The sequence below is a fragment of the Gambusia affinis genome, linkage group LG17 (genome assembly GCF_019740435.1).
Source record: "Gambusia affinis linkage group LG17, SWU_Gaff_1.0, whole genome shotgun sequence".
Taxonomy (NCBI): domain Eukaryota; kingdom Metazoa; phylum Chordata; class Actinopteri; order Cyprinodontiformes; family Poeciliidae; genus Gambusia; species Gambusia affinis.
In genome coordinates, this window is record NC_057884.1 from 17580151 (window position 1) to 17594078 (window position 13928).

At 39.1% G+C, this 13928-nt stretch overlaps 2 protein-coding genes across 3 annotated transcripts; both read right to left on the reverse strand.

The window, feature by feature from the left end:
* Nucleotides 1–715: 715 nt before the first annotated feature.
* Nucleotides 716–10241, reverse strand: LOC122819556 (sorting nexin-18-like). Its single transcript, XM_044096355.1, has 4 exons — nt 9034–10241; nt 8665–8958; nt 6598–6980; nt 716–1498 (listed from the first exon to the last, which is right to left on the reverse strand). The coding sequence occupies exons 1-4, from the start codon at nt 9783–9785 to the stop codon at nt 1272–1274; spliced, it is 1656 nt and encodes a 551-aa protein (XP_043952290.1). The 5' UTR covers nt 9786–10241; the 3' UTR covers nt 716–1271.
* A 1238-nt stretch (nt 10242–11479) lies between these two features.
* LOC122819557 (SOSS complex subunit C-like) lies at nt 11480–13537 on the reverse strand. 2 transcript variants are annotated; one of them, XM_044096356.1, is made up of 5 exons: nt 13440–13480; nt 13114–13180; nt 12293–12389; nt 11983–12151; nt 11480–11894 (listed from the first exon to the last, which is right to left on the reverse strand). In XM_044096356.1, the coding sequence occupies exons 2-5, from the start codon at nt 13136–13138 to the stop codon at nt 11796–11798; spliced, it is 390 nt and encodes a 129-aa protein (XP_043952291.1). In that variant the 5' UTR covers nt 13139–13180; nt 13440–13480; the 3' UTR covers nt 11480–11795. The 2 variants fall into 2 exon arrangements, with proteins under 2 accessions (XP_043952291.1, XP_043952292.1); XM_044096357.1 differs by having other exon boundaries at nt 11983–12070; nt 13114–13537.
* Between the last annotated feature and the right edge of the window lie 391 nt (nt 13538–13928).

Here is a 13928-nt window from a genome sequence, read left to right on the forward strand (position 1 = left end):
TTTTGGGACTCTCTGATGCCATTTTGTAAACTCCTTTTTGTAATTGTCAATTCCTTAAGCATGATGGGCCTGCAGAGTTTTAGATGTTCTTCTTGGTTTTTTGCGACTTCCTGAATGAGTAGCAAAAACACTCTAGCTAAGGCTAGCCAATCCACAGCTAACAGCAGCCTATGCATGCTAATGGACAGCAAAAGGAAGTAGGTGATTCAGCGGGTGACCAGCCTCACCATGCTAATCACTAGCGCAAGTGACTAGTCGCTTTCTCAGTTATCAGTACTGGCTCATTATTAATCAGATCAGAACCTGGCTTCAGATTAGATAACCTTATGTGACAAGGAAGTAAACACCACTGGCTGCACAATAATCCTAATTTTGACTCTAGTACATCAAGGGCATGATCTAAACCTGTTTTTGGGTGAGGAGTGTGAAAGGGGATAACCTTCAAACTCCAGGCAGAAACTGGAGATTGAACTTTCAAATGCAGAAAGACGCAGATAAGAACAAAGGACATTCTTGCTGCAAGGCAACAGTGCTATCAACTACACCAGCATGCACCTTTAGTCTGATTTCAGAGTTAGTTCAATGATTTGACACTTTTAAATGTAACAGAGGCAGAAAACAAGTAGAACTCTATAAGGAAAATACTTTTTCACAGCACATTAAATGAGATTGGAATGTAGAATAGATTGCAAAACTTTGAAACTGTTGCAACATCTGAATTGTCCAAGAGATAAGATTTTATTTCATTTTAACAAAATGTTTGAATTTCTCCAAACTGCACATTCCAACAATACTGAGTAGGTTATTCAAGTAAAACTTATACATGGGATAAGGATTACAAATGTTAACTTAGATTTCAATATAGGCTGTTTGGGAAGTCTTTTGTCTGTGTTTTATGTTGATTTAGACCCACATCCCTTCAGGAAGAAGCAGGAGACAGTGAGATGACCCAGAAATCATGATTCAAACAGCAGGCTCCGGCACAACGAGAGCTGCTTTAAATGTTGCATGGAGTGTTCACAAAATCCCTGGAACTGGTACGCTCATCACAGCTCTCCAGATAATCCCACAAGTTGTCCTGTGGCTATTTTTGCAGATGCACACCTTCCAGAATGCCAGATGGAAGATCCATCACATCTTCAAGTTTGTTTTTTTTCCTTTTTCTTTTAAATGCTAAGATGTCGATCATCAATCCTTTGATTTTGTACTAAAGCTTTCTTCAATCTCCTTCAGGCTAGCACTCCCAACCTCTTTCCTTACTTGGTCCTGTCCTATTGGTCATTGTCATATTTGTGCAAGGCATCCTCTAACTTGGCAGTGATCTTCTGGAAGAAGCTGATCTGCTGGCGCAGGTGATGCTGCATCTGCATCCGGAAGTCCCGCACACGCGTGCGGTGGAAGTGCTGGATTTCTGCTAGTGTGGCACAGGAAATGATGTTGCAGCGGTCGTGGAGCTCGCCCTCCTTCTTTGGACAATCTTTCACCTTGGTCAGGGCACCTGGTAAACAACAGAAAAGATTACCAGTAAATGAAAGTTAAAGTTCACTTGTTTCCTTCTTGACATACTGTATAAATTTAGCAACGTACCAGAAGATTGACAAGGTTGAAGTTGTGTCAATTTTGTTTTGATTGGTTCCAATTGGTGATCAAGGGTAGAAAACTGAAATGTATTTTTCCTATTTATTAAGTGCAAAACAGCGTTTTATTAATTTACTCAGCAAAGCAAAGAAGAGAGTGTTATGGAGTTGACATTTCAAACAAGCTCAGCATCTTCTATTAGCAATTAACACAATTAGATTTCTAAGTCTCTTAGATGTACAAATAGATGCCAACATTTCCAAACTTAGCTGGTACAATGACATGCAGAGGTTAAAACAGAGGAACTTCACCCTTCCTGGTTTCTGATCAAGAACAATTTCCTATTAAATAGCTTCTTACTCCTTTGCGCTTTCTTTGACTTGATCTGACTTCATTGATCTAATTTTATTTCTTCCACCACTGGAAATAAATCTCACACCTAAGAATGTCCTACTTAGTGCTATCAGTTTGTGAGTAGGTATCTTACAGTCAGAGTTTCCTCAGGCAGACACAATCTTGGTTTGCTAAGTTGAAAGTCAGATGATTCTGGGCACCAGCTGATGTTTTTCATTTGATGTTAAGACTAAATTCAGAAGGTGATTTAATCTTGCAGGCAGAACTCCACATTCTACTAATTTCCAGCACAGATCTTCTCATTACCATCACAGCTACTGGACCTGCAAACCCTTTCAGACCGAACAAAAGGCCACATTCCGAAGTAGCTGACAAAGACCTCAGCTTCCATGAAAAGCAGAAATGAGACTCTGAGGTTCCCAAACCAGCCAACCTCTTGAACTCAGCTACGTATTAAAATTCTCAGAAACAAACAAAAAGACAGTTAAGAAAAAAAAAAACTTTCTTTGGCCCCAATTTTTCCTTTACGACAATCTTACAACATCCTGCAGTGTGTGGTGTGTTACGTGGTGGTGTGTTGAATATGTCAGATCTAAAATCGGGCATATTCAACATTGTCTTGGCCCGATTATCGCAGCCTGGGGTTTTCCCTGACTGGGAGCGAGAACGCAACCTGTTGAACGTGACAGGTAGCCAATCAGAAAGCGCGGTGACGTAAGAACCGAAAGTTGGAACACTTGAGAATCCGATGGACATCGGAGGTGATATGTGGAAATGTTTATTACTATATGTAAAGGTCAGTCTCGACCACTGCCCTAACGCTCTCTGATTCTGGTCGCTATGGTAACATTTACATATCCCTTCAAAATAAGATACAGATGCGCCAGAAAAAAAATGAACATTTTACTATCGTGAAGATTTTAATTAATGATAACGACTAAAGGGAGCCCTGAGCTTGTTTCTCTGCAACGAGACGGTCCCATCTGAGAGTGATGACAATGACACCCGAAGAGCTGCTTGACAACAGGGTGCTTGGTCTCTAGTGACGAATCAGTTTGAAGCTTCATTGCCTCATTAACGAACCAGTCATCATATCATGCAGAGTGGGCTTGGAATGTGAGAATCACCTACCGGGTTAAATCCATTCTCCTGTCTCTTCTCTGGGCCTTTTCCCCTTCGCAAAGAAACTTTCCAAAGACATCTAATCTGTTTCTTACTCATTTTGCTGCTTGTGGGCTCAATGCTGGCGCGCAAGACATAACCGAGAGAATCCGGTTAAAGGATTTTCAAAATAAAAGATCCTCCAGACTCAACTAATACATAAAACGGAAATATTTAATTATTTCTTGCGCGGTCCGGTACCAATTGGTCCACGGACCGGTACCGGTCCACGGCCTGGGGTTGGGGACCACTACTCTACAAGATGGCAGCCCTCCTGCCATACTGTATTATAGGCTCTTTTTTTGTGCATGCTGCCTCTGCAGTCAGTCTTTTATAAAGCTTTTTTGGTTTTGTGGATAACATTCCTATTTGCAGCCATCTCAAAATCAGCAACATTGACATTCTGACCTTGCAACTGTCTATAAATCCAGGTTTGAAATTGTTTTTCAAACCCCTCAGTGAAAACAAAAATACATTATTTTGATGGAACTGATATTCTATAAAGTGTTGGCAGTCTTCTTGGTACACTGACCTCAAAACGTTGCCATTTTGTCATAAATCTGGGAATTATTCTTTATACTTCTCTCAACCGGGGCAAATAGATATGCTTAGTTTCATATGAATGTTATAGCAGAAGTAAAGCCTTGCCCTCCACTAAATATTTTAAGTAAGTCATGCTTGCCTTTGTAACATAGTTCAATACTCCATGGCTACTTTTGTTTTTAGGATGATTAGATAAAACATGACACCAAGTGACAATAACTGGATGAAATGTGTTAAGTCCCAGCCCTAGATTTTTAACAAAATGTTAGTTTAGGGTGATCACAAAAGGTAAAGGTAGGAGATTAAATGTTTCATCATACTCCCAAATTTTAAACCTCCAGAACTTGAAACTTTAACAGAGATGTAGAGGATTTTGAGAGACGTGGAGTGTCAATTTTAGTTGACACTCTAGGATTTTTATTTATGTTTATTTTGTGCAGGTTTGTGAGCTGGTTTTATCTATTGTTGTGTGTTTTTCTTACTGTATGTACAGAACTTTTGAAAGACAAGGGAAGTTTGTAAATGTTCTCCATAAATACATTTGACATTAGTGCTCGAAAAAGGTGCTAACCTCATGTCTATTAGACACATTTCCTGCTCTATATTTATACAGTCTCCACTGAAATAGCTGTTTATGATTCACCCAAGCTTGCTTTTGGCACAAAATCTGAACTCTAGCCTATTTAGTCAGAGTATTCACAATGATGACACTAATCTGACTTTAGTTTGACTTTTTGGGTTTGAGTTTTCCTTATTTTTTAAATGCACTGAAAATGAGCTGGCTGGCTTTTTCCATGCTTCTTTGGCATTACCCAACACCCGAGACATGTCTCAGTGTTTAATATGACTCAAGTTTTAGTGCGGAAGCGGTCTCAGCAGACCTGACTAATAAAAACGGGAATGGAGAGGAACTAAGAGTGAAGCCCTGACATGGCAACAGGAAAAGAATTGAATTTCCTTTTGTTTCTCAGAAACAAACAAACAAGAAACAAAACAATCTGCCCTCGCACAATCATAAAAGTAAGAAGGACTTTGCTCTCCCCCACAGCCAAGGCGATTACAGCGCTTGTAATTTAAACTTGTGTACCGCAGTCCTGGAGGGAAACATCTACCAGAAAGAAGAAAGGGGGGAAAAATTGGGGACAGAAAAAGAGGAGGAGGGGAATCTAATCTGATCCTAAAGCTGCTCTGTTGCTGCATTCCTGCAGTCCGGGGGCAACACGGGACAAGAAGTCCTGAAATCTTTGTTAATTTGAATTAGATGTAGACCTTTTGCTCTTTCATTGCAGAACTATGATTGACAAAACTGGAAAGAAGAAAGCCTGCCCTTCATTTGGATTGGTTTTTGCACCTCAGTGCCACAAGTTTCAAAGCACAGCTGCAGGACAAATGGTTTGACCAAGTATAACGCTGTCAGATTAAACTTATAAATAAAAGTGTACAATAATTCTATTTCAGTCTATATGAATCTGTAGGTAAGTTTTGTCTATACAATGTATAGAAAGTGGGACTAAGCCTTTAATTTTTGGTCAAAAGTACTAATTCCACCAGCCTGACAGCAGACTAAGCTATGCATTAGAGCAATGAGGTCACAGCAGTTCTTCTGCTGGCACATGCAGAAAGCTTGGCAGCAGCAGTCTGCACTAACTCAACACTCAATTGTTATCTTGGGGGAATTTCTGCTCCCCTCATTCATTAGATGACGCAACGCTGTAAATCTTTTGTGGTATGTAAACAAGCTGACAATTTTAAAGACTTAATAAAGGTGTAGATCATTCACCTCGAACAAGAAATCTGAAGCAATTTTATTTTCTTTAATGGACTTTTGCTTCATTTATTTGTTGAATTTAGTAAAGTTTGAATACATGAATGCATTTATAGAAAGACCATCAAAGTGGGCAGGCCAGACCTGAAAGAATATTGTCCGGAAAAAGCCTGATCGGCTTTTTTCTTTGTTCAGCATTTTTTCTTGCAACATCTTATTTTTTATTTTTATTTTTTTGCTACTCAGTTTCTATTCAGTGATGCTGAAACATCTTGATCAGCTGTGTCTTGTAACATTAAAACGTCTGGGCATTTCCCCAGCGATGTTGACCTCAACGTCTCATATTACATCATTAACAACTTTAATCTGCTTTAATCTTTCTGGGGAGTATCAAAAAAAAATAAGTGTTTTTCCAAGTCAAATAGAAGGTGATGCCATGTCAGACATTTTCAATTGGGGTTGCTTCAATAGCTCAGGGCTGATATTGTATCAGGAGAACGGAGCTCAGTGGACTAAAAGAATCGGTGCCTCTAAGTTTGGCAAATGTCTGGCGTTTGCATGCCAGCAGCAACTCCCTCCTCCCAACCTGCAAGGAACTAACAAGCTAACTCCTCTGGAAATGCTTTGTGAAGGTCTCTGTGTGTGTGTGTGTGTGTGTTCTTACATTGGGGCTCAGTACTTGTGTTACAATGACCCACTGGTTTCAGTTTTCAACCCAGATTTTCTCAGCAGTCAGGTAAATGAAAACAGATGTCTTCCTTGGTATGGAAACACACAGAATCCCTGCATATTTTCTTCCTTCATATTTGATGTTATTAATGGAGAAATTAAAGCCTGGAGGAACTTAAACATCGCTATTTTTTTTATTTAGATGGGAAAATACAGAATCCTGTTTAAAACAGCAGTTTTGTAGTGTGGAAAGGGAGAGCCAGCCTCCAGTTATTTAACACGAACACCACTGTGTCTCCCCTCGCCCCCTTTCTCACATCTGTATGTCGCTTCTGATGCATACTTCTTTCATTACTCACCACACAATATTCTGAAAGCAGTGTGAAGTCACAATGTTAAAAACAATACATTTCAAGAAACATACCACAAAAAAGTAGCTGAAACCTATGAAAAGGTTTTTTTGTTGTTTTTTTCATTTTCACTGATGAAAATGATTTCACAAACAGAACGCAAACACAGTTCCCCACCTTTCTGCACATGGATGATGTCAGGGAAATTGGATAGATGTCCTCTGTAGAGGTCCAGCAGATCAGAAATGGGTTCCAGGTCCTGCCGCGGCTGCTCTGCAAAATACTCCCCTATGGCCTCGTATGCCTCTCCGGTGTAGGAGATGGCTTTGTTCAGGCCTGCTGAGTAGACCTGCTGATCCAGCTCAAACGCCTGCGCCAGATGCTTGAAGGACTGTCCAACCTTCTGGTACTCCTTTTTGAAGCCTGTTATCTGCTTGCGGGCAAACTCGTTGATGGACGTGTTCACCACAACAATGTTCTCGTCCATCTTCTTGGTGAAGCTCTTAAAGCCCTCGATCTTGCTCTCGACTTCCTGAAGGTCCAGGGGGACGACTGGCGTGCTGAGACCAAAAAACAAGCAGGGTGGACAGTGGTGTTATTCTGTGTGAGATCGTTTGATTCCCCGTCCATTAAAATCCGATCTTGTTGTTTTACTTCTGAGTCAGCAAAACACTCGGCTGGTGTTGGTCATCAGCATATGCTTCTTGTTAGCGAGATATTTTTTAAAACTAAGCTAGAGTATGACAATTTGATGGATAATGGAGAAGAAAACCATATGTACCAGAGAGGAGTTTCGAAACGACGTAAAAATTAATGTGCTAAACAATTATAGTTTCTTTTATGTGTTGTTGGGCTTGGGCAGCGAGACTACTCAGTACACTCTGTGTACTTTGTTTTTCTTGTCCTATTCAGGATATGATGGGTTTAATTATGTCTCCTGAATGAAACCCTTGTCAGAATTAATTCTATCAATGACTCTGTTTCCTCTATTTGCTTTTCTTTCCCAAGTAAGTACTCCTGGCTCAGGGAGTGTTTGCTTAGCTATGCTTCTATGTTGTTAGAGTTACTGTCGGAGCTATAGCTATCTCTTCTTTCCCATAGAAACTATTCCTGATCTGATGGTTTCATATTTAGATTTTTTTTCCCCCTGAACACAAACAAACTCTCTTTGATTTTCTTATCAATAGAAAACTCTCAACGCTTCCTGTCCTCTCAACCCCCAGTCGATCACGCCGGTCTGCAACAAACCTTTTGTCCATTAACAAGGTTTCTACTGCAGTGCATCTAATAATAACAATGTTACCAACTTAGAACATCTGGCTGCAGACTCATAGTGTCCTGTTTCCCTTTCTGAAATCTATCAGACTATCCTGCACATTAAAAATTAAACTATAGTCACTCGAGGTGTACATTGCTTTCCAAAGATCAGAGGGCATTTAAACATGCAAATTACTCCCACGACTCTTCTGTGAAGCATTTTTATGGCACCCAGACTAGGTAAAAGCCAGCAACAAAATAAACAAATAACTGTGTGTACAATAGCAGTGGTATCATTAAATATCTGACCAATTATTTTTATGAATTGAGGTTTTTTTAAGAAACAACACAGCCAGCTACGAACAATTAACTCAATGAATAATTTAGTGCTGTACTTCAGTTTATAGTTTAAACATTAACTTGAGCTTTAAATGAAAGGAAAACTGACAAATCTTAAAAGGCAAGTATCCACCCAAAGTCCAATAAAACAATATAAAAGATCAAAAAGACATTCACTACTTTCATAAAAACTGACTTCCTTAAGTTTTCTGGATTGTCATGAAATCCTTATTAGGGTGTAACCAGTTCTTCTCTTTGTACCACAACTGTGTATTTCTGATGACAATGATAAGGATTAGAAACTATCTTCAGAGAATGACCTAGAATTCCAGATAGTGTGAGCTGCAAGGACAAGTGTAATATTTTTTAATAACAAAGCAATGTAAATAAACTAAGAATCTGACATATCTGAACTTTGCAATCCTACTATAATTGGACTGCTAAGTCCAATTATAGTAGGACTTTACTATAGTAGCAAAATCCTACTACAATAGCAAATAGTAGGACTTTACTACTTTACTTAATTAATCTTAATTAACTAGATTAAAACCTAGTTAATTAATCCATTCTAATTAACTAGGTATGTCATTTAGAACCAATGCATTTACAAACCTCAGTAATCTCAGTCTCAGTCTTAGAACCTCTTACCTGATTGTTAGGAAGAAGTTTGCGCCAACCAAGTCGTCCCTCTCTGCCTTTCTCTTGCCCATTTTCCAAGCTTTCTCGTCGGCCCCGCAGGTCAGGAAGTGCTGGAAGACATCACAGTGGGCCAGGACGGGGTGACTTGTCATGTGGTTCATCCACCAGATGAGACCCTTCCTCCTCTTAGAGATAAAGTCCTCCTCAAAGCGGCCCGTAGCCTGCTTCTCTGGCAGGTGGGGTACCGAGATTACAGGGAAGCGCTCAACGAGCCGAGCATAAAGCCAGTCAAAATGTTTATACCTGCAGTGAGATAAGTTTGAGAATCAAATGGGAAAGCTTGGATGGATAGAAAAGGAGATTGCACAAACTGAATACCTGCGGTTGACTTGTATATTAGTGTGCGTTGGGGTGAGGCCATAAGACATATAGCTCTTCATGCCTTTGAACTTGGTTTGCTTCGTGGGGTCGTCAATGGTACATGTGAATGGGTAAGGGTCCTCCTGCCACTCTGGTCCATACTTCCCCATCACCACACAGATCCTGTCCCCGTCTTTGACAAAAGCAGAGGCCTCCCCGAGCAAGAACGCCTCTCCGCCAGACTTGACAAAGGTGGAGAACCTGTTGAGGTTCCTCCCAACTGTAGCCGAGCTCTTGGCCTGCTGTTGCTGCTGCTGCTGGCTGGTCCCCCGACCTGGCAGCGAGGTGGTGACCGGGTACAAGGGAGGGGTGGTGCCTAAACCCTGAGGCTCATACTGAGCAGGAGAGCTGTCATCCCAGTCGTCATCCCAATCATCGTCGCTGCCCTGGCTGGTGTTGAAGCTGCTCCCTCCTTTAAACCTCCTCTGGGAGTGGGAATCTGGCGACGCGTACGAGCTGTGACTGGGGGATTGGGTTATGGTTTTGGGCGAGGAATAGCCGTTGTTGCTTGCACTGGGGGTAATTTGGTCCCTGATGATGTCAACATAAGAGGCAGGAAAGAGGCCAACCTCCCCTTTGCTGTTCTCCCCCTCAAGCCAGCCCTCCAACTCCTCCTCACTGAACAGAGTCACCAACTCATTCTCTGCTATGGAAATCTCTCCAGGGTTTTCAGCGTGAAAATCATACAATACTTTGGCTTTCAATGCCATTGTTTCACATTTACTAATGCTATCTTCAGATATAAGCTCGAGTAAAGTTTCCTTAAAAACTCTCTGGTCAAAATTTAAAAATCGTCCTTAAAATGTTCATCAGATTTTGTATTTTTTTTAAATGCTTCAGTTTGCGGCTTTATTAACTATAATCCAAACAAAACAACACTGCATAAAACAAGAAGAACGGAAGACAAACAGCCTTGTATCCAACACCCACCTCCTCTCTCTCCGCTACTTTTGGTGGGTTCAAATATCATCTGTTTCCACGCAGATATCAGACCTCATTAAAGACAAAACGTGTATCTTCTGCGAGCGGAAAACAATCGATTGAGGTCGAAAGTTGACAAACCTGCGTCGGCTGAGAAAGCGGCTTGTTTCCTTCAGATAAAAAAGCCAGGACAAAGTTCCTCTGGGATGCTGGCTGGTTAAAGGCTCCAAGCTCAACACGTAGTTGACTGAGTAACGGAGGGTGGAGCCAGCTGCAAATTCAGTCAAGTCGCCTTCAGTTCGGTCATGGAAAAAACAGCGACTGTCCATGAGAGAGAAATCCAAGTTACTTGTTTAGTTGAAAATTATTTATGTACGGAAAAAGTACGTGTTACAATTATTAATATATATACATATGTGTTATGATCGCATATATATTGAGTTTTTGTTGTTTTGCAACTTGAAAATATATTTTTTTTAAATCACTTTTGGCGTTTTCGTTAAAAAATAAAATCGTGTGATTTAAGAAGCACTTGACATTTATTTAAGGTCGTAATACATTCAAGCATATTTCATAAGTTTACTTAGAAAAAGTATTATTTTCATCAAAACATATAGCTATTACATCTTCAAAAATACAATTTAATTTAAGTTGCAAGAATAGTACATCTATATTATTATTATAAATAGTTGATATTGCACACCTCTGATTTCCGCACAATTTTATTTTTCATATATTGTGAATAGTCTGTTATTTTTTAATAGAAAATACATATGCACATTATGCACTTTTTAAAGTGATCCTACACATTTGCACATCCCTCACATCGGATTACGCTACTTCTGATAACTACACAGTATTTCAGTCTTGTCCTTATTGTAAAAGTACTTTTTAATCTAACCACTGGAAGGGACTGTTACAGCATGTACTGCAACTTTCCTTTCAGATGACGTTATAGCTTTAAAAAATTTCTTAAAACTAGGTAATGTAAAATAAACTAAATAGATGAATAACTGAATAATAATGCTTCTTATTATTACTAGTATATTATTATTATACTGCATTTTCCTTATTGTCCACTAGAGGATGGTGTAACTGCAGAAGCTTCAATCTTCAAATTCAGCTGACTATATAGGAGGCTAAGAATTAGATGATATCAAAGAAAATAGATATTGGGGACTATAAAGTTAAATAGATTAATCTAATTATATGCTCTTGTTTAAAATTTGCTGTTGTAATAATGTTGTTAAATACAAATAATTGCAGGTATCATGCTGTTTATTTTTTTTCGAGCGGCAGCAGTACTAATGTTGCAGATAGTTTGGAACGTCTTACCTCCAACATGTGTTCCAGTTAGTTTACCCTAGTTGCACCATAAATTGTCCATCACATTATGAGTACGTCATTGTACTGTTTTCTTTAATTTTATTTTTACTATTGTTATTAAAAAGTTAAAGAAAACGAAATAAAAAGAACAAAAATATTTGGTTGAAAGAAGAATTCTTTTATTGTCCAGAATTTTTCACAAAGCACAAATTTGAGAACTCTGCAGAATGTGCCTTGAGTTGTGATGTGACAGAAAAGCTGAAGCATGTCTGTGTTGTGTGTCTGTTTGCCATGTCTGGGGAGCAAAACAGGATGTCTGATTGTCATTTCCCAAGAAGAAATGTAAGAGAGACTCTCCAGATAACATAATTAAGTCTAATTTCACCAGACTCAATTAAAAACAAAGGGAACAATTGTGTGTTCATGCTTTTTCATAGGTGCTGCAGGAGGATGGAGGACCAGGACGTCAAATGTCATGACTGCGGCTCCAGACGGGGAAGGACAGGGAGGATGAGGTTTCCGAATGAGGAGTCCTGAGTGATGAAGAAGCCTGAAGAATGTGCGTGAGCATGCTGCGAAGAAAACAAACAAAAAAGAGGAATTAAAAAACAAGCATTAAGACTGAATCTATCAGACTGCAGTTTTGGTTTGGTTTCTCACCTGTAATGCAGCTCTCTGCTGAGCGGCGATGTGCTGCAGCTCTGCACTGTCTCTGAACTCCTTCATGTTTGGTCTGGACAGTGGGATGCTATGGGATGAGAGGATGACCGCAGCAAAAACATTCACAATGTTCACATGGCAGCTCTCTTCAATCTTTGCTCCAAAACGTCTTAAGTTGGAAACATTTAATAAGTCTCAGTATTAGATCAGGCTTTACTTTTGTTAGTAACTGTTAGTAATGTGAAAAAAGTATGAATATTTTGTCACAATGCTGAAACGTAGAAGGTTTTTCAAAGGATTGTATCTCTACCTGGCTCCTGGAACATTCATGGACTGATTCTCCCTGAGTCGCCTCTTCTCCTTCTCCAGCTCAGCCAGGATCGCTACCCGTGCTTTACTTGGGATGGCTGAGTGACAGAAACAGGACCAGATAGACACAAACACAGAATGAAAACTTACAAAATATCAGACAACAATAAATGAAAACAGAAGGGATGGATTGCAAAACAAGCTAAGCAAAGCTCCCACTTTGGGTAACCTGACTTCATAAATATAAAAAAAGGGAAAGATTGTGATGTGATGTGTCAAGTTGACTATTTTACTGCAAGTTCTGAGTGTGCTTATATGAAAAGAGAAGTTTCACAGATCATCCAGATAAGGCTTGAAAAAGAAAAAAAAAAGTCCACAGCACTTCCTTCAGAGAAATAACCCTTCACATTCACAAAGAGATGATGGAAGTATAAAACATTCTGTTCCTACAAAAAAAGACAAAAAAAGAAGAAAAACATAGTTTATAATTATTTTGCAGTTAATTTTATGCTTTATGGGTCACCAACATTTTGTTATTAAATAGCTTCACCACCAAAATAATGAATAATAATTCAACAACACATATACCCTCTTAATAATAACAACTTACTCATCTATTTAATTAATTAATTCAAAAGTTTGTACAATTCAGAATTGAAGTTGTAAACAGAGATCATTACATTACTTTTTAAAATATCCCAGTCTGAGGTTAAAGGGGGCCGCGAAGCAGAAAGATTTCAGCACTAGGTCTCTAAAGGTTATAGCTCCGCCCCTGCAGTAAACAGGAACTTAAAATAGCTAAAAACAGTTTTAAAGCATTACCTTGTCCCGGTGGATTAGTAGCCATGTACTTGAAAGGCAGGAACCAAAAGGTTAGGATGAGCAGCGACTAGAAACAATATAAAGGATTTTAAATTTGTTTGGCTTTCGTTTCTTTTACACTCCAGCCTGCTAATGTTGCAACACGAAGGAACGTTAAATGTGGCCTGCTTTTTAACAGCAAAGATACACAAAAGTTGAACAAATGAAAACTTCCGCTATATTTGTTTAGGAACACCTGTAACAGTAAAACTGGGGGTTTAAAATAACCACAACGCTGTGGTTGTGAAATGTTTAAAGATCAGTCGAATTTTACTTCTCTGTTTTACCCGGTTTGTAGTTTAGATGGAGGCAAAAAAAGAGGAGGCCTCACTTTGATTATATCTCGGGTACTTAGGAAGCTAGCATACTGGTGGCGATTAGCTGGAGGGAAACGTGCCTGTATGAGAAACGTAAATATAGTCCCTTTTCCCCCCACAAAAAAACAAACGACAACAACAACAACAACAACAACATAAAAACAAAACAAAGTTGGATAACAAAACATTTTCAAATTGTGTTATATTGTGTATAATTTCTGAACATTGCAAATAGCAATCAACATTAAATATTAAATCGAATTATTGTTTGAGTTTTCCAAAAATATGTCCCAATAGATGTTTAATTAACACTCAGTCCCTATCTTTGATCAAGTGATTCATCTTTTCTGCTTCATTTAAAAATTCAGGACTTGATTCCCACTTGAAAATTTAAATACTTAATACTTTCAAACTGGAACTATGCTGTTTTAATGCAATCAAAATTATTTTCTACGATGC